The 23,037-nt window shown below is 39.9% G+C and overlaps 2 protein-coding genes across 5 annotated transcripts in view; one reads left to right on the forward strand and one right to left on the reverse strand.

The window, feature by feature from the left end:
- ttc37 (tetratricopeptide repeat domain 37) overlaps positions 1–2,120 on the reverse strand; it is a 117,666-nt gene extending 115,546 nt beyond the window's left edge. For both annotated transcript variants that reach the window (XM_043709515.1, XM_043709524.1), the window contains exon 1: positions 2,026–2,120. The gene's annotated coding sequence lies outside the window, so the exon portion shown is untranslated. The remainder of the gene's footprint in view (positions 1–2,025) is intronic.
- A 143-nt stretch (positions 2,121–2,263) lies between these two features.
- Positions 2,264–23,037, forward strand: part of arsk (arylsulfatase family, member K) — a 45,106-nt gene continuing 24,332 nt past the window's right edge. For 2 of the 3 annotated variants that reach the window (XM_043709538.1, XM_043709547.1), the window contains exons 1-3: positions 2,265–2,525; positions 6,099–6,228; positions 21,602–21,761. In XM_043709538.1, the coding sequence (XP_043565473.1) occupies positions 2,361–2,525; positions 6,099–6,228; positions 21,602–21,761 (455 nt within the window). In that variant the 5' untranslated portion in view covers positions 2,265–2,360. Of the gene's footprint in view, positions 2,526–6,098; positions 6,229–21,601; positions 21,762–23,037 lie in introns of all 3 variants that reach the window. The other variant, XM_043709554.1, reaches the window with a different exon arrangement.

Genomic DNA, 23,037 nt, shown 5'->3' on the forward strand with positions numbered 1-23,037 from the left:
GACCTCTCCGCCCCCACCCCCTCTCCGGCCTATCACCCTCACCTTAACCTCCTTCCACCTATCGCATTCCCAACACCCCTCCCCCACGTCCCTCCTCCCTACCTTTTATCTTATCCTGCTTGTCACACCTTCCTCATTCCTGAAGAAGGGCTTATGCCCGAAACGTCAATTCTCCTTCTCCTTTGATGCTGCCTGACCTGCTGTGCTTTTGCAGCAACACATTTTTCAGCTGCCTTTATTTATCACCTGAAATCTGAGTAGTTAGCTCTTAGGGTACACTAGTTACGGTATGAACAATCTGCGATGCAATTGCGATTTGATTTTCAATTAAATCTTCGTGATTCTGCCTCGAACAAACAAGAAACAAAAGTATGCCACTCAGCCCCTCTAGCTTGTTCTGCCAATTCATAAGATCATAGCTTACCGAAATCAGAAACAGTTATATTCAGAAACAAACCTGGCTGCAAGACTCATTCAGCTACTTAAGCAAACTCAAATCGAACAATGTTTAAATCAAAAAATGGAAAAAAGAAACTGCATAAAAATAGCCCAAACATTTCAGCAAGACTACTTTGGAGAAAGGAAGAGTTTGGCTAACTAACCTCAGATTTTGTTGAAACATCCCAAATTTACACTGTATAAAATTTTATGAAATGTGGTTCAACTTCTAAGGCCTTTAAAGTTCCATGACAGATTCACTTACAAACAATGTTAATGGGTACTGGAAAATAAATTCGACTTCAGTTCCATTTTTTAAAATCACTCGTACAGATAAAAAGTGTATTTTTTGTAAGTATATACTTTCCTCATAAAATACAAAAAGGATATTCTAAAATGCTTCAAACTGGACAGTATGAAAAATAAAATACATTTCTCTGTTCAGGAAGTTGCAGTCTTTGATGCCTCAATCAAACTTACATACAAGTGACATTTCCTTTATATATACACAATGCAAGCCCATTGTGATTCTATGTTACCTGCACCTTGGTGTACAATGGCTGAAAAGCCATAGACAGTGCCCCACTGAACCTTTGCAGCAGTTACCACCAGCTTTCCTGCATCCAAGTGGCAGCATCGCCATCTTTATGGTTCAATTAAAGTACATATCATACTACACATATTCTACCAAGAACTTATTTCACTAAATCATATAATCAAGCAGGAAGCATTATATGGAGAGTGAGTTTATGACAGCTTTTTGATAGAGCTACTCAATTAATCCCAACATGAATGCATACCCTTGCATTTCAAGGAGCTCTTCTGATGCACTGATAGCCTGGGCCAAAAGGCCTGGGCTCAAGTCTCCAAAGGTGGGTGTATTAAAATCTTGAACTGAGTGATTATAAAAATACAAAAAACATAAATTGCTGGTGAAGCTCAGCCAGTCTGGCAGCATCTGTCAGAAGAAAACAGAGTTAACACTTTCTTGAGTCTGGTGAAATAGCATTATCTGGGTTTGAAATGTTAACACTGCTTTCTTCACTGATGCTGCCAGATTGCTGAGTTTCAACAACAATTCAGGTTTTAGATTTCCAGCATCCATAGTTCTTTGCTTTATTAGAAAATACCTAGCCCTGCAATTTCTCTCCTCCCACCAGTACTGATTCCGTTCCCCTTTGAAAATTAGCACTGCATTTGTTTGCATCACCCTTTCATATAATGCATACATGGTCGTCATAACTCAGTGCAGACACAAATATCTTCATTCCTACCCATCACTCTACCAATTAGTTTCAGTTTGTGCCCTCTGATTACTAATCTTCCAAACAGTGGAAAATGTTTTTCCTATTACTCCATCAACACCATCATAAAATGGAACACCTCTATTATTTTTAATCAACTTTCTTTAGTTGAGAAGAACAATCCCAACTCCTCCAAAAGCTGAAATAATAAACGGCCACGACTCCAAACTGTTACTGGCCCCACTCACTGGAAGCTGGACTTCTCCAACAACCAATGTAATTGTTGACTGTTAACGGAAATCTGTTCCTAAAGGTAAACCACAGTTAAAACTGAGACACTTACCGATCAGCTGTATCAAAGAGCTTCTCTTTCTGGGTCCAGCAACTTCAAGCACAAGCCAATCCCAGCATCCACTGCGGCACCTGCCCTCTCGGAAAGGAGTCAAATTCAACTCCATCCAGTCAAAAACCTTTTAATATAAAAATAGACGACGTTAGCATCCCGTTAATCGTAAAACCAATGTGACTGTTTTCCGTTGTTTTGATTTTTTTTGGAAGCTGAAGTTGTGGCAGAACGGTCACGTGGCCAGGCCCGCTGCGTGCCGCAGGGAAGGCTGGGGGTTGTAGTTTGAAGCGGGACGGGAGCTGTGCTCTGCCTTGCGCGGATCTGGGGTGACAATGGAACGTTCTCTCGATTTAAACCGTTCTGTTGTAACCACCGCGATTGGGATCTTGATTGTGTTCGCGTTTCACGGAGCGGACAGCAGCCGGAGTGACTCCGGGATCGCCACACGGGAGCAGCAAGTGGCAGCTAACATAGTGTTGGTCACTTGTGACTCTTTGGTAAGGGGAAATTTTGAGCGGAAACGGGGGTAAATGTTGAGAGGATAGCGAATTAATACTTGTGACCTGTTGCCACTGTAGATTCAATGAAGGGCGTAGACTTGATGTTTGTTTATTAACTTATTTCCTTTGAATAGTCTTAGTGTTCATGAATGTTAACACTTTGCACATTCGATTAGAATTCCTATAGTACAGAAAGAAGCTATTCGGCCATCGAGTCTGTACTACCCTCTGAAGAGCATCCCACCCGAATACCCATTATCCCGCATTTACCATAGTAAATCCCCCTAACCTACACAAACCTGGACATTGGGGCGATTTAGCATAGCCCATCTACCTAACCTGCACATCTTCCGTTTGTGGAAGGAAACGGAGCACCCGGAGGAAACCGATGCAGACATCAGAGAGAACATGCAAACTCCACACAGACACAGTGAATACAGGATTGTATATTTTTATGATGAGGGGCAGAGCAAGAGAGATGTGCTTTACCCTGAACCCATCAGTGACTTATTCATTTTTTTAAATTATAACTTAAATCTTTGGGGCCAGGTGTTATTTTATTTAGCCCAGAGACTATGGAGAAGAAGAATAAGCTACATAATGAGGAAACAAAAACTGTGAAAGGTACCGACAGTCAACAAACAGCCGACTAATTACATCCCTCAATTTTGAAAGAGATGAGTTAATGGGTAGCTGAATCAATCTCGCCCATTTTAACACTTGCCTAAAAGCCAAAATTGCTTCCTAGTATTTTCTTTGATTTCTGAGCAGGTTATTCAGAGAAAATGACACTATCATTTCCTGTATTGAAGTGCAATTAAAGTTGGGTTCATAGAAGGAAAATGCTGCCTAATCAACTTCCTTGACAAAGTGACCACTTGAGTGGACTCTATCAGGATGTAAGTGTTGCTGGCAATGTTTAAACATTTGCAGCAATCTTCATTGAGAAGTGGATGATCCATCTTGACTTGACCTGAGGTACCCAGCATCAGCGATAACAGTCGCCAACCAATTTGATTACTTCCATGCAATATCAAGAAATAGGTGAAGACATTGGATATTGCAAAGACTAGGGTCCTTGATGCCATTGCAGCATCAATACCAAAGTTGGGTCTGATTACTTCAGCCCTGGGATATTAGTGTAAGAATTCCTCAAAATACTGTACTCGGTTCAAAACATCTTCACCTACTTTGTCCACGAACCCCCAGTATTAAAAGTGGTTCTGCTTGATGATTGGATGCTACGTTGCTACTCCATAGAAATGGAACAGTTCTTCCCAAATGTAGCTCGACCTGACAACATTCAGAAATGGGCTCAGTGGAAAATGCCATTTATGCCACAAGTACCAAGTAATGATCATCTGTAATAACAGAAAATCTAACTGTCTAGACATGCAAATTCATTAAAATCAGATTCTTTACAATTAAATTGTTTGCCTGATTGAGGTGATGAATAGGGTTCAATCATTACACAACTTCTATGCAAGTGTATGTTGGCAACAGTTAGTACCTTTCTTTCTTAATCTGCTTGTTCAGAGTTCTTATTACACATCTCTGGAGCAGGTGAGACTGAAACTCAGGTCTCCTGGCTCAACAGTAGGAATATTACCACTGTACACAAGAGCTCCTTAAAATCCAACCAGGTGCATCTAAACATGGATAGGGTACGAACATGCAGTATGTACTTTTTTATATCCCTAAGTTTGTACCTTTTTTTGTTAATTTTTTTAAAACCTATTTTCCTCATTCACCTCTTCAGAAATGTTATTACACACCTCTGGAGCAAGTAGGACTTGAACCTGAGCCTTCCAGGCCAGGGTTAGCGACACTACCACTGCAACAAGAGCGCTGTTGTACCTTTTATTGAGGCCAAAAGTGCACACGATCTTCCAGGTGCAGTTCAACCAACTTCCTAAACAATTGAAGAAAGACTTCACTACTCCTGTCCTGAAATCCTCTTGCAATAAAAGCTAACATTTTGTCAGCCTTGCTAATAGCTCGCTGCAGCTACATATTAACTTTCAGTTTCTTGTCAACAAGGACACCTAATTCTTCATTTTCCTACCTGTTACCATTGAAGAAGTGCTCTGCATATCTGTTTCTCCTACCAAAGTGGATAATCTTACATTTTGACATATTTATATTCCATGTTTTTGGCTATTCACTAAACTTGAAGCCTTTTTACATCTTCATCAAACACATATTCCCCTTGCACAAACATAAATTGCTGGAAAAGCTCAGCACATGTGGCAGCATCTGTAGAGAGAAATCAGAGTTAATGTTTCCTCAGAACTTCCTTCTTAAATAGTGGGGTGTCATTTGCTACTTTCCAACCAATAGAAATCATCCAGAATCTATAGGATTGTGGAAGACATTCATTGTCTCTAAAGCCACCTCTTTCAACACTTTGAGATGTAGACTATCAGGTCCTGGGCATTGGTAAACTTTCAACCATAATTTTCCTACCATCATCTACTTGCTAATACTGATTTCCTTCAACTCCTGATTCTACCATCACTATTTGGTGGCTCATAACTAATTCCAAGCAATGTCAGCTATCCCTTGCTGTTTCTTAATTCCACTTGCTGTGAACAATGTTAATCTTTCCATTTTGAGTTATGCCTTAAGTTCCCAACTCCTGACAAACTAGTTTAGATTACTTACAGTGTGGAAACAGGCCCTTCGGCCCAACAAGTCCACACCGAGATCTATTCCCCTACGTTTACCCCTGCACCTAAGACTACGGGCAATTTAGCATGGCTAATTCACCTAACCTGCACGTTTTTGGACTGTGGGAGGAAACCGGAGCACCCAGAGGAAATCCAAGCAGACACGGGGAGAATGTGCAAACTTCACACAGTCAGTCGCCTGAGGCGGGAATTGAACCTGGGTCTCTGGCGCTGTGAGGCAGCAGTGCTAACCACTGTGCCTCCCACTCCAACAGCACTATCAAATCTCTCTGTTAAGGATATCAGTTCCACTTTGGTTAAGTATAACCTGTCCAACGTGTACAGGTTCTGATGCTCAGAAATGATCTCAGAATCATGAGGCTTATCTGGAGCTTTGAAAGTTGGAATTGCTCTAAATTAGAATCTTGGAGTCTTCTGGGTTAGAAAGGAAGCATTTTAGAATTGTTCTTTGTTGCAGTATGTATGAATGGAATGGAAAAACATTTATCCACAACTCTAATTCATGTTAAATTGCAAGATACAGGAACACACCATCAAACTAGTAGAACATGGAAAATTTTGAGTTGTATGTTAAATGAAACCCCAGCTAATATCCCAACAGGATATTAAGGACCTGTCGTATCATTTGAAGAACATGTAGTGCATTTCATGTCCTGACCAACATTCGTCACACTGCCGTCATTGTCAAAGTTAAATTAACTGACTGTTTATTTGATAATCATGTGAAAAATAAAACACGTGCCTTAAAATTGGGTGTTATTGCAATATTTAATCCTCAAATCTGAAAATATTGTGAATACCATTCAAAATTTTCTTGTAAGAGAGCTAGAAATTTTATTAAAATTCTACTAATCTGATGAATTTATCTTTTCTCTTCTAGGATGGAAGATTGACATTCAGCCCACAGAACCAGACAATTAAACTTCCCAACATAAACTTCATGAAGGACAGTGGTGCTGTTTTTCTCAATGCCTACAGCAACTCCCCAATCTGCTGTCCTTCTCGAGCAGGTATATTTCTTAAAAGTAAAACCTTTACAAGAATTTCCTATCTCTTCTGAACCTATTGCAGCATTGTACATCTAGACCGGAATCTTGCAGTCTTGCCTAAGCTTTAGAATAGTGGGCTGTTGGGGAAATGAATTGGGGGAAGCAAAAAGCCAGTTTCCCAGCAGTGAGTTAAAATCTGGAATTAAGCTCTCAGAACTTTTCCTGCAGGTCAGCCTTCATAACGTTGATAGTCAGAAGTCTCCAATTCATTCATTAGCGTGGTTTGAATATTCACTGAGACCCCATAATGTTTAGGGTGTAATCTGTTTCGGCAAAAATGTGTGTTCATAAACCCGCTAATGTATATGAGAGGTGTAACTGGTAGGGTAGACGTTTTCTTTTCTAAGCTCTGGAAAGTACAAATTTCTTCAACTTGGCTTCTTCACAACTAAACCATTCCTTGGCACAAAGTTTTACAATGTAAGGGTTGAAGCCTTGAAGTGATCGACCAGTCTGTCCAAGTTAGACACCCACCTTGGCCGATGTCCGCAAACATGACCAAGGCAAGCCAGTGGGGTTCAACTCAAAAGGTTCAGATAAAGGTGAATAAGTGGAAAGGAACAGTGGAAATAAAAAGGGCATGGCAGTACTGCAAGAATTCCTGAGGAGAGACATGAGAAGGACATATGGGACAGGGAAGGATAGGAACTTCATATTTAAGGTCAGGAAGACATTGTGATTAGGTTTGCTGGGAATGGAGAAACAGCTGGTGAATTGAATAAGGAATGGTGTAAAACTGCATATGGGAAAAGATCTAAGTGCGATCGTGTAGAGAGCACAATTTGGTCGGTGTCTTCTGCCCTTCTTTTCCTACTGCTTCAGTTGGTGCCACCTCAGCAGCCACAGTTGATCTTGCTTGTTCTCTTTGACTAGATGAGATTCCCTATAGTATGGAAACAGGCCTTTTGGCCCAACAACCCTCTGAAGAGTAACCCACCCAGACCCGTTCCTCTACCCTCTATTTACTCCTGACTAATGCACCTAACACTATGAGCAATTTAGCATGACCAATTCATCTGACCTGCACATCTTTGGGTTTTTGGGAGGAAACCTACGCAGACATGGGGAGAATATGCAAACTCCACACACACGGTTGCTCAAGGCGGGAATCCAAGGCGCTGTGAAGCAGCAGAGCTAACCACTGAGCACCGTACTGGCCAGATTCTAATTCTAATTCTTGTGAAGAAATATCATTGAGCTGAAGATGCCTGAGCTGCTGAGTATTGTAGCTACTTTTTATGTTTTAAGTAAGAATCTTCACAAATAAGTGAGAGGCAGTATCACTGTGGTACAAATACTGTAACTTTGATAATTACGATGAAGAGCTAGATGATGATCGCATGTGAAGCATTTAATGGATATACCTGCTCCCACACTCTTGTGTAACAATTGTCTGTAAGGACAGCCTTACAGTTTACGGTGGAAGTAGGTTGTTTCAGTAGGATTGGTGCAACTTCTTCCTTTCACTGCCGCTCGTTGAAATAAATTATATGCAGCTGTTCCACATTTCATGATCTCAATAGGATGTCTCTATTGATGTTATGTTCATCAAAAGTATCTGGTCATAAATTTATCTGTACCTATGCTATTGACTTTGTTTGGGATGGACTGAGGCTAAATTCTCAGACGGTCTTTTCAGGATTTTCACTGTAAAGCCAGACTTGGCATATTTATGTATCAGTCTTATGTATTTTCCAAAGTTGTGGTGTGATATGCTAGAGCCTTCATGGATTTTCAACCCATTTATTGATGTCAAGAAAAATAAAAGGTAAAGATGGCCTGACACAATATTCAAGTTTGGTGGTGCATGGTCAATATTTCCAGTGATGTTTGTGTAAACCTGCCAATACTAGAAATAGTACAAAACAATTGACTACTTGTTTCAAAAGTGATGATGTATGAGGCAGGAAGTTTCTGTTGCAATAATTTCTGTGACCATGAATAACTTTATTTTAAGGTATTTTATCCGTAGGGAATTTTTTAACTTCATTCAAAAATAATTTTGGTCACGTGTATTTTATACCATTGGTTTATTTATCAGTTGTCATTTTTTGAAGTCAGCAACTTTCTTAAATAATTTACAAATGTCTTAATTTTGTGTGCCAGCTCTAAATTACAACATTTCCCTTGTTGCAGCTTTTGTGGCCTTATATTCATCTAAATTTTGTTCTGACCTGTCCTTGTTAAGCTGGTGTATCTTGGATGATTATTTTTTTTTAGGAGCTTGCTTGTTAAAACACTGGCACCCATAGATAAGGAAGAAATATGGGTATGCTCAGGAGAAGTTATTAAAGGTTCCTTAACAAGTAACCAGTCAGGGAGTATGAAAAAGGTGAGGAGCTTAACTTCAGACACTGAGTTAAGGGGACAGCTATGAGACGGGTATGATCAATGCAGGACTGAGGGTGTTGGACATTTTGGTCAGCATGGACTAGCTTGGGCCAATGGGATTGACTTCATGCTTGGGACTCTATGACTCTAACTGCACACAGTATATGAAACAAAGTAGAGGAGCTTGTTGTGCAGATTGAAATTGGATGTATTATGTTGTGCATATCACAGAGACATGGCTGCAAGGGAATCAGGCTGGGAATCAAACATCCAAGGAAAGGTGACCTATTGAAAGAACACGCAGATGGGCAGAGAGATGGGGTTAGTAAGAAATGAAATTAAATCAATATCAAGAAGTGATTACAGAGTCAGAAGGCATAGGAGCTGAGTGGATAAAGTTGAGGTACTGCAAAAGAGAAAAGACCCTGATGGGAGTTATGTACAGGCCCCCAGCAGTAATCAGGATATGGGGCAGAAAATAAATGAGATAGATAGAAAGGGCATGTAAAAAACGCACAATTACAATAATCGCTGGAGACTTCAATATGCAGATAGACTCGGAAAATCAGTTTGGTAGTTGTTCTCAAAAAAAGAAATTTGTGAAATATCTACAAATTTTGTTTTTTTTTGAAGCAGTTTGTAGTAGAATCCCAAGGAGAAGAGTCAGTTCTGAATTTGGTGATCGTAACATGGTAGACTTGGTTAGAGAGCTTATGATGAAGGAACTCCTGGGTGCAGTGACAACAATATGATAGAATTTACCCTGCAGTTTCAGAGGAAGAAGCTGGAGTCAGCTCTAACAGTATTATAATTGAGTAAAGACATGAGGGAGGAGCTGGCCAGAATTGATTGGAATGGGACCTCAGTCGGGAAGACAGTTGAGTTTCTGGGGTTAATTCAGGAAGCCCAACAGAAATCCTTCTCAAGGAAGAAGAAACATACTAAGGGAATGGCCTATCAGGGAAGTCAGGAAAAACATAAAGGCAAAAGAAAAAGCACACACTGTGATGAAGATTAGTGGGAAGCCTTTCAAAACTAGCAGAGCAGAACTAAAAAAACAATAATGGAGGGGGAATCAAAGATATAGAGTAAGCTAGCTAGTAATATGAAATAACATAAAATAGTACAGCACAGGATCAAGCCCTTCAGCCCTTCAGTGTCTGTGCCGACAATTGTGCCATTCTAAACTGCATGTGGTCCATTTTTATCTGTTCCCTGCCTGTTCATGTGTCTCTTTAACATTCACTAACATACCTGTTCTACCACCAAACCCTGCAGCACCTTTCCAGGCACCTAACACCCTACGTGTGAAAAAGCTTTCCTCACATCTCCCTTAAACATTTCCCCCTTACGTTGAACCAATGCTCCCTAGTATTTAAAATTTCCACCCTAGAAAAAAGATTTTGACTATCCACTCTGTCCATTACCTCTCATAATTTTTGGTATACTTCTATCAGGTCACCCGATCTCCCTAGTCTCTGACACCTTAGTAAAAGCAATCCAAGTTTGTTCAACCTCTCCTTATGGCTAAAATACTCCAATTCAGGCAACGTCCTGGTAAACCTCTTTTACACTCCCTCTAACATCTCCATATCCTTCCTATAGTGTGGCAACTACAATTGCATGCTACTCTAAATGTAGCCTAACTTGAAGTTTTATATTGACTTGTCAACTTTTATGCTCAATGTCTCAACCAATGAAGGCAAGCATGCTGAATGCCTTCTTTATTTACACCTTATTTGCTTGTGTTGTCACATTCAGGGAGCAATGGACCTGGACCCAAGATCCCTCTGCATATCAATGCTCCTACGTGTCTTGTCATTTATTGTATACTTTCCTCTTGCATTTGACCTCCCAAAATGCATCACCTCACTTGTCCTCATTAAACCCCATCAGCCATTTCGCTACCCAACCTCCCCCTGCTCTATAGTCTGATGTATCCTTCTCACTATCCGCAACTCCTCCAATTTTCATGTCATTTGCAAACTTACTAATCTGACCACTTGCATTTTCATCTAGGCCATTTATATAAACTAAAAACAAAGGTTTCAGCACTGATCCTTGCAGAACACCACTGGTCTGATTAGAAAAACACCCTTTCACATCTACCATCTATCTCATGTGACTAAGACAATTTTGGATCCAATTTGCCAACTTACCATGAATCCCATGTGACTTAGTCACCTGTTACCATCTCAGACCTTTTCAAATGTTTTAGTAAAGTTCATGTAGACAACATCCACTGCCATACCCTGACCAATCAGCTTCTTCACTTCCTCAAAAAATAATAACAGTTTTGTGAGACAAACTTTGCCTGCATAAAGCCATACTGCCTATCCCTAATATACCATTTTTTCCGCAAATGCGAGTAAATACTGTCCCTAAGATTCTTCTCCAATGTTTTTCCTACCACTGAACTAAGGCTCACCAGCCTATAATCTCCTAGATTATCTCTGTTGCCCTTTTTAATTAAAGGAACAACATTGGCTATTCTTCTGGAACTTTGCCTGTGGCTCAAGAAAACAAGGCCCCAGCAATCTCCTCCCTTGTCTCCTTCAGTATCCTGGGATAGATTCCAACTTACCAACCTTAATGTTTTTCAAGACACCAAATGCCACTACCTCCTTAATATTGACATGCCCCAGAATATCAACATACCCCTCTTTAATCTTACCTTCATCGTTATCCTTGTCCTTGGAGAATACCAATGCAAAGTACTCATTAAGGATTCATCCACTTTCTCTGGCTCCACATGTATATTAACTTCTTTGTCGCTGAGTGGGTCCACCCTTTCCCCGTTTACCCTCTTGCTCCTAATATATGGATAAACCCTATGTGTCTCTTTCTAGCCCACCTAATTCTTGTTCAAGTTCTTTTCTGTTTCCTTTATCTTTCTCAAGGGTCTTTTTTAATTTCAATTTCCTTAACCTTACATTTGACTAAAGAAGATTGGAAGTTTTTTTTAAGACATACATAAGATAAAAGGGAGGTAAAAGTGGACATTGGACTAGTGGCAAATGAGGCTGGAGAAGTAGTAATGGGAACAAAGAAATGGCAGAGGAATCGAATAGGTGCTTTGCATCAGTCTTCACAATAGAAAATACTAATAGCAGACCAGGAGAGAATAAAGGAGCAGAGATGAGTATAGGGGAAGGTGCTGGGGAAGCTGAAAGGTCTGAAGATGGATAAATCACCCCGAGTGAATAGACTACACCCAGGATCCGGAATGAGATAGCTGAGGATATCGTTGAAATATTAGTGGTTATCTTTCAGGAATCACTGGAGTTAGGGAGGTCCCAGAGGAATGCAAGATGGAAATGTAACACTCCTGTTTAAGAAGGGAGGGAAGCTGATGGGAAATTATAGGCTGGTTAGCCTGAGCTCACCTTGGTAAGACTTTAGAGACCATAACCAAGAATGCGATTGTGGAGTAATTGGAAGTGCATGGTAAAATAGTCAAGAAGAGGTCATGCCTGACAAACCTGTTAGAATTCTTTTGAGGAGGTAATGAGCTAGTTAGACAAAGGTGAACCAGTGATATATTTAAATTTCCTGAAGATCTTTGACAAGGTGCCACAGAGGAGACTGGTAAATAAGAGCCTATGGTGTTAGGAACAAGGGCTGAAGAAGGGATCATGCCCGAAACGTTGATTCTCCTGCTCCTTGGATACTGCCTGACCTGCTGGGCTTTTCCAGCAACACATTTTCAGCATTTATCTCGAGAGAACTAGAATACAAGAGTGGGATGATATCCTGCTGAGGCTGTGTTGTGACAGTATTTGGAATATAGTGAGTCGATTTGGGCCCTGTATCTAAGAAAGGATGTGCTGGCCTTGGAGGGGAGAAGGTTCACAAAAATCATCCTGGGTTGAAGGGCTTGTCATATGAGGAGTAAGGATAAGGGGGAAATCTCATTGAAATGGACAGAATACTGAGAGGCATAGAAAGATTTGATGTGGAGAAGATGTTTCCACTAAACGAGACATTAGGACCTGAAGGCACAGCCTCCAAATGAATGGACGACCCTTTAGAACTGAGATGAGAAGGGATTTTTTCACAGTGGTGAATCTGTGGAACGTATTGATGAAGATTGGCTGTGGAAGTGAACTCATTGAGTCTCTTTAAGACAGAGGTAGAAAAGTTCTTGATTAATAAGGGGACCAAGTATTATGGGGAAAAGGCAGGAGAATGGGGTGAGAAATGTACTGGGAGAAAGAAAGGACTGCAGATGCTGGAGATCAGAGTTGAAAATTGTGGTGCTGGAAAAGCACAGCAGGCCAGGCAGCATCCGAGGAGCAGGAGAGTCGACGTTTCGGGCATAGACCCTTCATTAGGAATGAGGCTTATGCTCGATACGTCGACTTGCCTGCTCCTTGGATGCTGCCTGACCTGCTGTACTTTTCCAGCACCAAACCTGTCAACAGAGAAACATATTGGCCATTGTCAAATGGCAGATCCAGCTTAATGTGATTACCACCTCTCTTGACACCTCCACTATTGCTAAAATATCAGACTGATTGTCCAATGTTGGAGAAGCATAAATTTCTCTCATCTCAATAATGGGAAATTATTTTGACTTGAAACATTGTCTTTAGTCATTGCATAAATGGTTACCTAGTCACTGAACCTGTCACTTTTCCTGCAACAGTCAATGCCTGGATTAGACGTTCATAACACAGACTGTGAGATGTAAAGCATTAGGGACAATAGAAAACAAGGATGGTAGTGATAAAAGCACTTTTTCTTTGAAAAAGGTGCTACTGTAGGTTAGTGAGGCACATCTATGGATCAAATGTAACACAATTGGTTTTGTGTTCAATATCAGACAATTGCTATGTAATTGAAGCAGAGATAAAGTTTAGGAGATGTATAGCAAGGAAACAGACCCATCGGTCCAACATGTCCATGCCAACCAGATATCCTAATCTAATCTAGTCCCATTTGCCAGCACTTGGCCCATATCCCTCTAAACCCTTCCTATTCATAAAGGAAAGGCTGGTAGGTGTACGGAATGCTGGATGACTAGAGAAATTGAGGGTTTGGTTTAAAAAAAAGAAGGAAGCATATGTCAGGTATAGACAGGATAGATCGAGTGAATCCTTAGAAAAGTATAAAAGGCAGTAGGAGTATACTTAAGAGAGAAATCAGAGGGCAAAATGGTGACATAAGATAGCTTTGGCAAATAGGGTTAAGGATAATCAAAGGGTTTTTATAAATACATTAAGGACAAAAGGGTAACTAGGGAGAGAATAGAGCCCCTCAAAGATCAACAAGGCAGTCTATGTGTGGAACCGCTGGAGATGGGGGGGCGATACTAAATTAGTATTTTGCATCAGTGTTTACTGTGGAGAAGGACATAGAAGATATAGAATGTGGGGAGATAGATGGTGACATCTTGAAAAATGTCCATATTACAGAGGAGGAGGTGCTGGATGTCTTGAAACGCATAAAAGTTGGTAAATCTGTGAGAAGCTAGGCATGTGATTGCCAGCCCCTTGCTGAGATATTTGTATCATCAATAGTCACAGGTGAGGTGCTGGAAGACTGGAGGTTGGCTAACGTGGTGTCACTATTTAAGAAAGGAGGTAAGGAAAAGCCAGGGAACTATAGACCAGTGAGCCTGACGTCACTGGTGGGCATGTTGTTGGAGGGAATCCTGAAAGACAGGATTTACATATATTGGAAAGGCAAGGGCTGATTAGGGATAGTCAGCATGGCTTTGTGTGTGGGAAATCATGTCTCACAAACTTGATTGAGTTTTTTTTAAAAAGTAACAGAGGATTGATGAGGGCAGAGCTGTGGATGTGATCTATATGGACTTCAGTAAGGCGTTCAACAAGGTCCCCCATGTTTACTGGTTAGCAAGGTTAGATCTCATGGAATACAGGGATGTATGCCTGCCTCCTGTCTCAACCTCTTTGAAACAAACTCAAAAATGTTGGAGAAAATCAGCAAGTCTGATAGCTTCTGCACAGATAGAAATAGAGTTAATGTTTTGAGTCTCGTATGACTGTTCTTCAGAAATGACCCTTGCGAAGTCTAATTTCTGAAAAACATCTTTCTTTCATCAGGTTTGTAACCGATATTGTCTTGCATCATCTTCAACTTCAAACCTAAGTCTAAAACACCAGGCACCTGCATAGTATGAGTTACTATGAAAGATATTCTTCACTGGACACAGATTTTCTGAACTTAGACAAAAAGTGCATGAATTAATGTCCAAATCTGAGATCTACAACTTTTCTTTCCTCATTGTATGGTTGTGCATGTTTTGACAATTAAATCCCATGACCATGAGTACTGAAGGCTGTGTTAGCTGCCTGAAGCCAAGGTTAAGGATATTTCCTTGGGATTAGGGCTGGAAAGGGACTTGGAGTGGGAGAAGAGAGATCCAGTCATTGCCATCCATATTGCATCTAATGGCATTGTTAGAACTGGAAAATAGATTCCATTGAGAGATTTTGAACAGTTAGGAGTAAACTAAAGTGCAGATCCTCCATGGTAATAATCTCAGGATTACACGTGAGCCACTGGAAAATTAACATAAGGTAAATAATATCAAGCAGTTAAATGTGTAGCTTAAAGATTGCAGTGGGTTTCAACTCATGGGGCACTGTCATCAGTACTACAGAGGAGGGGAGCTGTACCAGTCAGACAGTTTTATTTGAACCATGCTAGGACCAGTATCCCGGCGAATCTAATAACTGGAGCTGTAGAGAGAGCTTTAAACTAATTGTACGGAGAGTTCAGGAATTGTGGGAGGATTTACAACATGGGGTAAACCCCTCTGCTAATTTAAACCAGCAACACAGAAAAGATTCATCATGTGCTGTAATCTGTTAAAATTCAATGGGCAAAGAACTAACCCAGAGGTCTCTATTTAAAGTAAAAGAAATAGCAACTTTATTCTTTAAGTCCAACAGAGGATATTAAAACCAACAACTATTTACAACTCCCTTCTCTTAAATCTATCTTTTACCTCCCACTCTATAATACTAGTCCGGTTAAAAAATCCCAATTAAGACTTATTAAAAAATATTATCACGTTTTAAAACCAGTCAGCTTTGATGACTCTCCTTTGTAGATTTTCCTCTGTAGATTCTCTCCAGGTTGGCCTCGATGCTGTGCTGTGCAAACTTACTACTGACAAGTATGTTTCAGAGAGCTCTTCAGCTAGCAGTCTATAGTTGTTGTTCTTTGGCAGTTCTACCCCCAACTGTTCAAAATGTCCGGTTTTATACCCCAAAACATCAAATTGTTTCATTAGTTTTAATGTTATCAAAATAATAAATTCAAATTTGATTGGATTTTGGTATCTTGGGGCATAATTTAAACTGGCCAAATTTGAATTTGTTTTTGTTCATTGGCCAGCCAGCTGCTGCTATTTTTTTTCGACCAAGTTGTTACATTGTTACCTTGTTCAGGATGCTCGGTATTTTGTCAGTCCTTGCTAGCTTTTCACCTCTCTTAAAGGTACAGTACACCTCTACACCTTCATAACAGAGGCGTGGAGAGGAATGTAGGCTTGCAAAACAAAAGGATATGGCAGCATTGCAGGGCCAATATTTTGACAGCAATTTCCAGAATTACTCAGGAGGTGCAGTGTATACAAGCATCTTTTAAAAAAGCAAAAGCTATGGACAAAAGGAGTAAATTGGCCCAAGGGCAAAATTAATGGCTGTTTACATGGATGTGCATGGAACAAAATAAACAAATTAACTACACAAATACAGGTTAGTGGGTACAATTTTGTATCCACGTAGAGTTATGGTTTAAAGGAAATTGAAACTGGGAACTAAATGAGTATGTAATGCTCCAAAAGGACAACAGAAGGGAAGGGGTGTGGGGTGACTTTGTTATTATGAGATGGAATGAGTACATTGGCAAGAAATAGATTGGGTGATACAGAATCCACATGAGGGAGGTAAGAAATCATAAAGGGAAGAAGGCACTGGTGGAAATAGTTTATAGACTTCAGACTAGCTGTTAGATTTAGAATTAGATTTATTTAATATTGTCACTTGTTCCTAGGTACAGTGAAAAGAGGATAATGTCACCATGTTCTGACGTCATCTTGGATTACAAATAAATTACTGAATAAATTGTACAACTAGTAAAATACTGAATACATCAACATTAAATTGACATTACTAAAAGTGAAACAGCTTCAAAAGTTCATAGGCTGTATGACTCTATCAGCCCTACCAGTCGATGCCAACCATGTTCCTAAACTAAACTAGTCCCATTTGCCTGCACTTACCCAAACCTTTCCTATTCATGTCCTTATCCAAATGTGTTTTAATGATTGTAACTGTACCTGCAACCAACACTTTTCTGGCAGTTTATTCTGCACATGAACCACTCTATTTAAAAAAAAGTTGCCCCCTCTTGTCCTTTTTAAATCTTCCTCCTCTCATCTTAAAAATATGCCCCTTCGTTTAGAACATTGCCACCCTAAGGAAAATACCCATGTCATTCACCTTATCTATGCCCCTCAGGATTTTATTAACTTCAATAGGTCACCCCTCAACCTCCTACGTTTCAGTGAAAAAAGTCTCAGCCCTTCCAGTCTAATTTTATATCTCAAATCCTTCATTCCCAGCAATATCCTGGTCAACCTTTTCTGAACTCTTTCCAGTTTAATAATATCCTTCTTGTAAACAGCGACTGGAACTTCCAGAAGAGCCCTCACCAAGGTCCTTCCCTCCCCACAGCCTTCATCCTCTCTGCTCCTCCAGTTGCCACCATCTGACATCACCCTAGGTCCTGGCAATGTGCTCCTTTTCTGCCACCGGCACCATCACTTCTGTGTCTGCTGCCTGCAAGCAGGTGACTGTCATGCTGCACAGGTCCCACACCATCTCTGACGCTGGACATCAACTGATAGGTCCTGACTCTGAGTTGACTGACAATGTCTTGGATCAACTTCCGATACTGCTTCCCATGAACAGAAAGAGGACATCAGGAAGATGCCACAGGGAAACCAAACCAAAAAAAAAATTGCTGAGCTGGAAGGACAACAATGAAGCCATGTGGATGTGGAAAAAACTGTCGCATGAGCCATGAGTGGCTGAGCCCTGTGCTCAGGAGCTGAATGCTGTCAACCCTGCCAGATTGGAAAGCTGTTCTTTAAGATAAAGAATAAATCAGAAGATAATGAGGGCATGTAAAAAAAGAAAAAGGCAGCACCCTAATTTAAGATGACTTTGAAGTTCTTGCAGATTGGGAAGATCAAATTGGCAGAAGTGATCACAAGAAAGAATTCATAGTTTTTTGAGAGAGTTTCCCAGAATAATATGTTTTGGATCCTGCCAGGGATCAAGTTATGTTGCATTTGAGACAAGTTTAATACATGATCTCTGAAGAAAAGATCCCCTAGGAAATGGTGAGCATGGCATTGATATTCTAGCATTCGATTTGAGCGTGAGATACATGGGGTTGGAAAAACTTGTGATAAACCTAAAGGGTAATTACATGGAAAATGACCACAGAGGTGGCTGAAGTATACTAGGCAAGTATTTTAGCAGAAAAAATTATAGATGTTTTCAAAAAATGAAAAATCTATCCCACTGAGGAAGAAGGATCCTATGAAAAAGATACTCGATTGTGGATAAGCAGGGAAGTTAAGGACAGTATCAGGTTGAAAGAAAAAACACACAATCTGGCAAAGACTAGTGGTAAATCAAAGAATTTGGAAAGTTTTAAAAATCAACAAAAGGTCACTCAAAATAAAACGAAAATAAACTGAAGGCAAACTATCAAGTAACACAAAAAATAAGTCAATAAGAACTGCTTTCAGTATATAAAAATGAAGAGGAAGGCAATAATGAACATAATCCCCTTAGAGCATGAAGGTGGAGAAATAACATTGGAGAACCAGGGAATGACATGAGTTGAACAAATACTTTGCATTGATAGAGGATATTAATTACATTCCGAATACACCAAATAAGTGGGAAGGCTAAAGGGTACCAGGAAGGAACTAAGTACAATAACTATCACGAGAGAAAAATGTACTCTGGTAACTAATGCGGCTAAAGGTCAATATGTCCCCATATTGTGTTGGATCGTCAGATATTACTGAAAGTAGCTGCAGAGATGGTGAATGCACTGGTAGTAATTGTCCAAGAATCCTTAGACTCTGGATCAGTCCCAGTAGTCTGGAAGACTGCCAATGCAGTGCCCCTATTCAAAAAGGAAGGTACCTAATTAACTGAACGTGTCTTTGGCCAAGTGTTAGATGCTATTAGAAAGGATATAAGCGAGCATTTAGAAACGAATATGAAAATTTAAGAGAATCAGTGTGGATTCATGAAGGGATAATTACACCTATTTTTTTTTTTTACAGTTCTTTTGAGGAGATAACAAGTTGGGGAGATAAAGAGGAATCAGCTGATGTAATATAATAGGATTTCCAAAAGGCATTTGATTAGGTGCTGCACATCAGAATATTTAAGAGTCTGTGGTCTTGGAGTAATATATTTGCAAGGACAGAAGATTAGCTATCTAATAGAGTTGTGATACAGGGGTTATTTTAGGAAAGGCAAGCTGTGACTAAAATACCACAACTAGGCTCACATTCGTTGTCAAATATTAATGACATAGATGACATAAATGTACTATTGCCGAATTAGTGAATAACACATAAATGGAGGGGAAGGTAAGTAGAGCAGATGACATGAGGAGTTTTCAGTGGGATATAGACAGATTGATGATGGGCAAAAACTTGGCAGATAGAAATATAATGTGGGAAAATATGATGTTAGCAAATATGGAAGGCAAATGAAATGTTGTCTTTTTTTTATTTCAAAGGGAATAAAGAAAAATGCTGGGGCTGTCTTGCAAAAGTATACAAGTCACTGGTCAGACCAAAGCTGGAATACTGTGAACAGATTTGGGCCTTTTATCTAAGAAAATATATACTCTCATTGGCACAGTCCAGAGATGTTTCAGTTGGTTAATCTTTAGTATGGAAGGACTTTCTTATGAGGAGACACTGAGTAGGTTGGACCAGTACTCCTTGGAGTTTAGAAGGATACATGGTAACCTTTTTGAAACATTTAAGATTCTGAGGAAGCTTGATGCAGTAAATGCAGAGAGGTTGTTTCCCTTTCCGAGAGAGTCTAGGGCCAGAGTCCGTAATCTCAGAATAAGGAGTCATAGAGATACACAGCATGGAAACAGACCCTTCAGTCCAACTTGTCCGTACCGACCAGATATCAAATTAATCTAGTCCCATTTGCCAGCACTTGTCCCATAACCCCCCAAGCCCTTCCTTCCTATTCATGTACCCATCCAGATGCCTTTTAAATATTGTAATTGTATCAGCCTCCACCACTTCCTCTGGCAGTTCATTCCATACACACACCATCCTTTGCATGAAAACATTGCCTCTTAAGTCCATTTTAAATCTTTCCCCTCTCATCTTAAACCTGTGCCCTCTAGTTCTGGACTCTTCCAACCCAGTTTAAGACAGAGATGAGGAGGATTTTTCTTTTGGAAGGTGGGGAGTCTGTAGAATTGTTAACCGCAGAGGGCTGTTGAGGCTGCATCATTAAGTCTGAGATAGGCAGGTTTCTAAGCATCAAGGGAATCAAGGTCAAGGAGTTAAGAAAGAAAAGTGGAATTGAGAATTATCAGAACAGCTATGATCTAACTGAATAGTGCAGCTTCTCAAAGGGCTGAATGGCCCACTTCTGCTCCTACATCTTATGGTTTTAACATTTCTGTTTCAAATCCTACAGGCAGTTTGTTTCATGTCATATTAAAATAAAAATGGACTCTATAAACAGAGCATATGGAAAGGGTTTTGCAAAAGGTGAAAGAATAGGCAAAATTTTAAAACGTCCCTGTTACAGATAGTAAAAGAGGGAAAAAATTCAATTAACCTCCTTGTCTTGTTTATTAGCAAGTGCTATTTGAAAAATTGAGCCGTTTCAATAATGATAGGGACCAAGATCTGATTGAAGAGAGTGACTTCATGAAAACTGGGATATATTTTGGAGGCGACAATACATTCAAGGATTTTGAAAAGGAAAGAAAAGTTGAAGGTGGGACAGTAGTTTTGAAGGATAGAGGCATGAAGCGTTGGTTTCTTGTGTGAAAAGAAGTGATGACAGTAGTTTTAAACATGTAAGGGGCAATGCCTGAAAAGAGAAGACCATTTACAATTACAGTTAACTTAGGAACCAAGAACAGAATTTGGGTGCCAGCAGTTCAGTGGGAATAGGAGGTTGGTCTCATTAAACAAAATGAGCTCAGAATGGCCTAGAGGAGGAATGGGAGAGAAATGTGTGAGTGCATGGTCAGGGCAAGGAGAATCATGAAGATAATTTAGTCATCCGGGCTAAAGGAAAGGAGATTAGATGACAGAGGCACTTGATGGGGTGGTATTTATATTAATAACAAGCCAATCCATGTGGTGGTGAGGGTGGAGGGTTCAGGAAAAAGAAGATTTTAGAAAGATGAGAAAATGTTGGGTTGCCTTTGCATTCCAGAAAGTTTCAGCAGATAGGAGTAGGACCAAATAGTTTTGTTTTTGGAAGTAGTCCACTCAGACCTGGTGGGCAATAGCTAAACCAGTTGTCTGCCAAATTCTACAACAAAGTCAAAAATCACAAGATACCAAGTTATAGTCCAGTAGGTTGATTTGAAATCTCTGAAAGCTTGTGATTTCAAACAAACCTGTTGCACTATAACCTGGTGATGTATGATTTTGTCCCCCCAGTCCAACAGTGGCGCTTCCACATCAATTCTAGAACAAACAGAATGCTGGAGAAGCTCAGCAGGTTTGACAGCATCTCTGGAGGGGGGTAACAACTCTGGCAGATTCTGTGGAGAGAGAAACAACTCTTGCTGACTTTCTCCAGCTTTTTCTGTGTATATTTATGTACCTATGTTTGCTAAGCCTGCACCAATTGCTTTCTTCATTGATTTATAGCTTTTAATCATCATCAATTTAATAAGATTTATGATTAGAGCCAATGTTTTTCTAATTATTAAGCCTTGTGGAGTGGCCGGTTTGTTCATTTAACGGAATCCTGGAATAATTTCAAGTGCCTGAACCATGATTACCCCACTTGGATGAAAATCCTGCAGAAATATGGTTATTACACAAAAGTCTATGGTAAAACTGATTATACTTCTGGACACCACTCTGTAAGGTAGGATACTTTTTTTTTAAATTTGTCTTTTTTGGTGAGAATTTCTGTTAGCTTTCCTTCTATTTAGAATCAAGGTTTTCTTTTTTAAAAAAAAAAGTAACAAAGTCTTTAAATTGCAGCCGGTTGAACCTCCCATTAGCTATGAATAATACATAATTTGATCATTCCATTCATATGGCAACAGAGTATGTAAGGTGTAAAATGCATCTGGAACATGTACCACAATTCAACTTTGTTAAATCTATATACGTGTAAAGTCACCCTTCCTAGAATGTGCTTTTTAAAAACTTGTCCATTAGATGTGGGCATTGCTGGCTAATCTAATATTTATTGTCTATCTCAAATTGCCCTTGAGACAGTAGCAGTGAATGCTCTTGAGCTGCAGATCTTGGGGTGTAGGTATACTGGCTGTGCTGTCAGAAAGGGATTTCCAGAACTTCAGTGGTGCATGGCTTGTAAGGGATCTTATAGGTGCTGATGTTCCTATGCTCTATCCCTCTTCTCTTAAGTAGATGTCATAAGTTCAGAAGATGCTGTCAAGGAGTCTTTGTGAGTTGCTGTAGTGTATCTTGTCGCTGGTACACATTGCTGCTACTGTGCATCACAGATTAATTTGTTGCCAATCAGTTGTGCTTTGATTTTTCCGAGATGATGTTGAACTTTAAGTGTTGTGCAGATTCACCATATGGACATGAGAGAGTATTCTTGTCATGCCACTGACTTCTGCCTTGTAGATAGTGAACAGACATTTTGGAGATGAAAGTTGAGTTACCCATGCCTGAATTGCAAGTTTCTGAGCTGCTGTTCTAGCTACAGTGTTTAATATGGCTAATCCGATTCAATTTCTGGTCGGGGTAACCCCAGGATGTTTATTGCCAGATATTACAGTGATGGTGGTGCCATTGTATGTCAAGGAGTGATCAGTAGATTCTCTTTTTGAGACTATCTGTGGTGCAAATATTACTTGTCACTTATCAGCCTAAGCATGCATGTTGTCCATGTCTTATTGCACATGGAGCTGACCTGCTTCAGTGTCTGAAGAATCGTAAATAGTGCTGATCATTGTGCAATTATCAACCCATGCCTCCAATTCTGACACGTTAAACAGTTTAGGACTATACTCATTGGAATGAGAAGTGATCTCATTAAAACAGAAAGGTTTTTTAAGGGACTTGATAGGCAAAGTGGTGGCAGGATATTTTCCCTCATGGAAGAGTCTTGGGCACAGATTTTGAATTAAGAGGTGTCAAGTTAAGACTGAGATGAATAGGAATTT

Source organism: Chiloscyllium plagiosum, chromosome 2 (assembly GCF_004010195.1).
Source record: "Chiloscyllium plagiosum isolate BGI_BamShark_2017 chromosome 2, ASM401019v2, whole genome shotgun sequence".
Lineage (NCBI taxonomy): Eukaryota > Metazoa > Chordata > Chondrichthyes > Orectolobiformes > Hemiscylliidae > Chiloscyllium > Chiloscyllium plagiosum.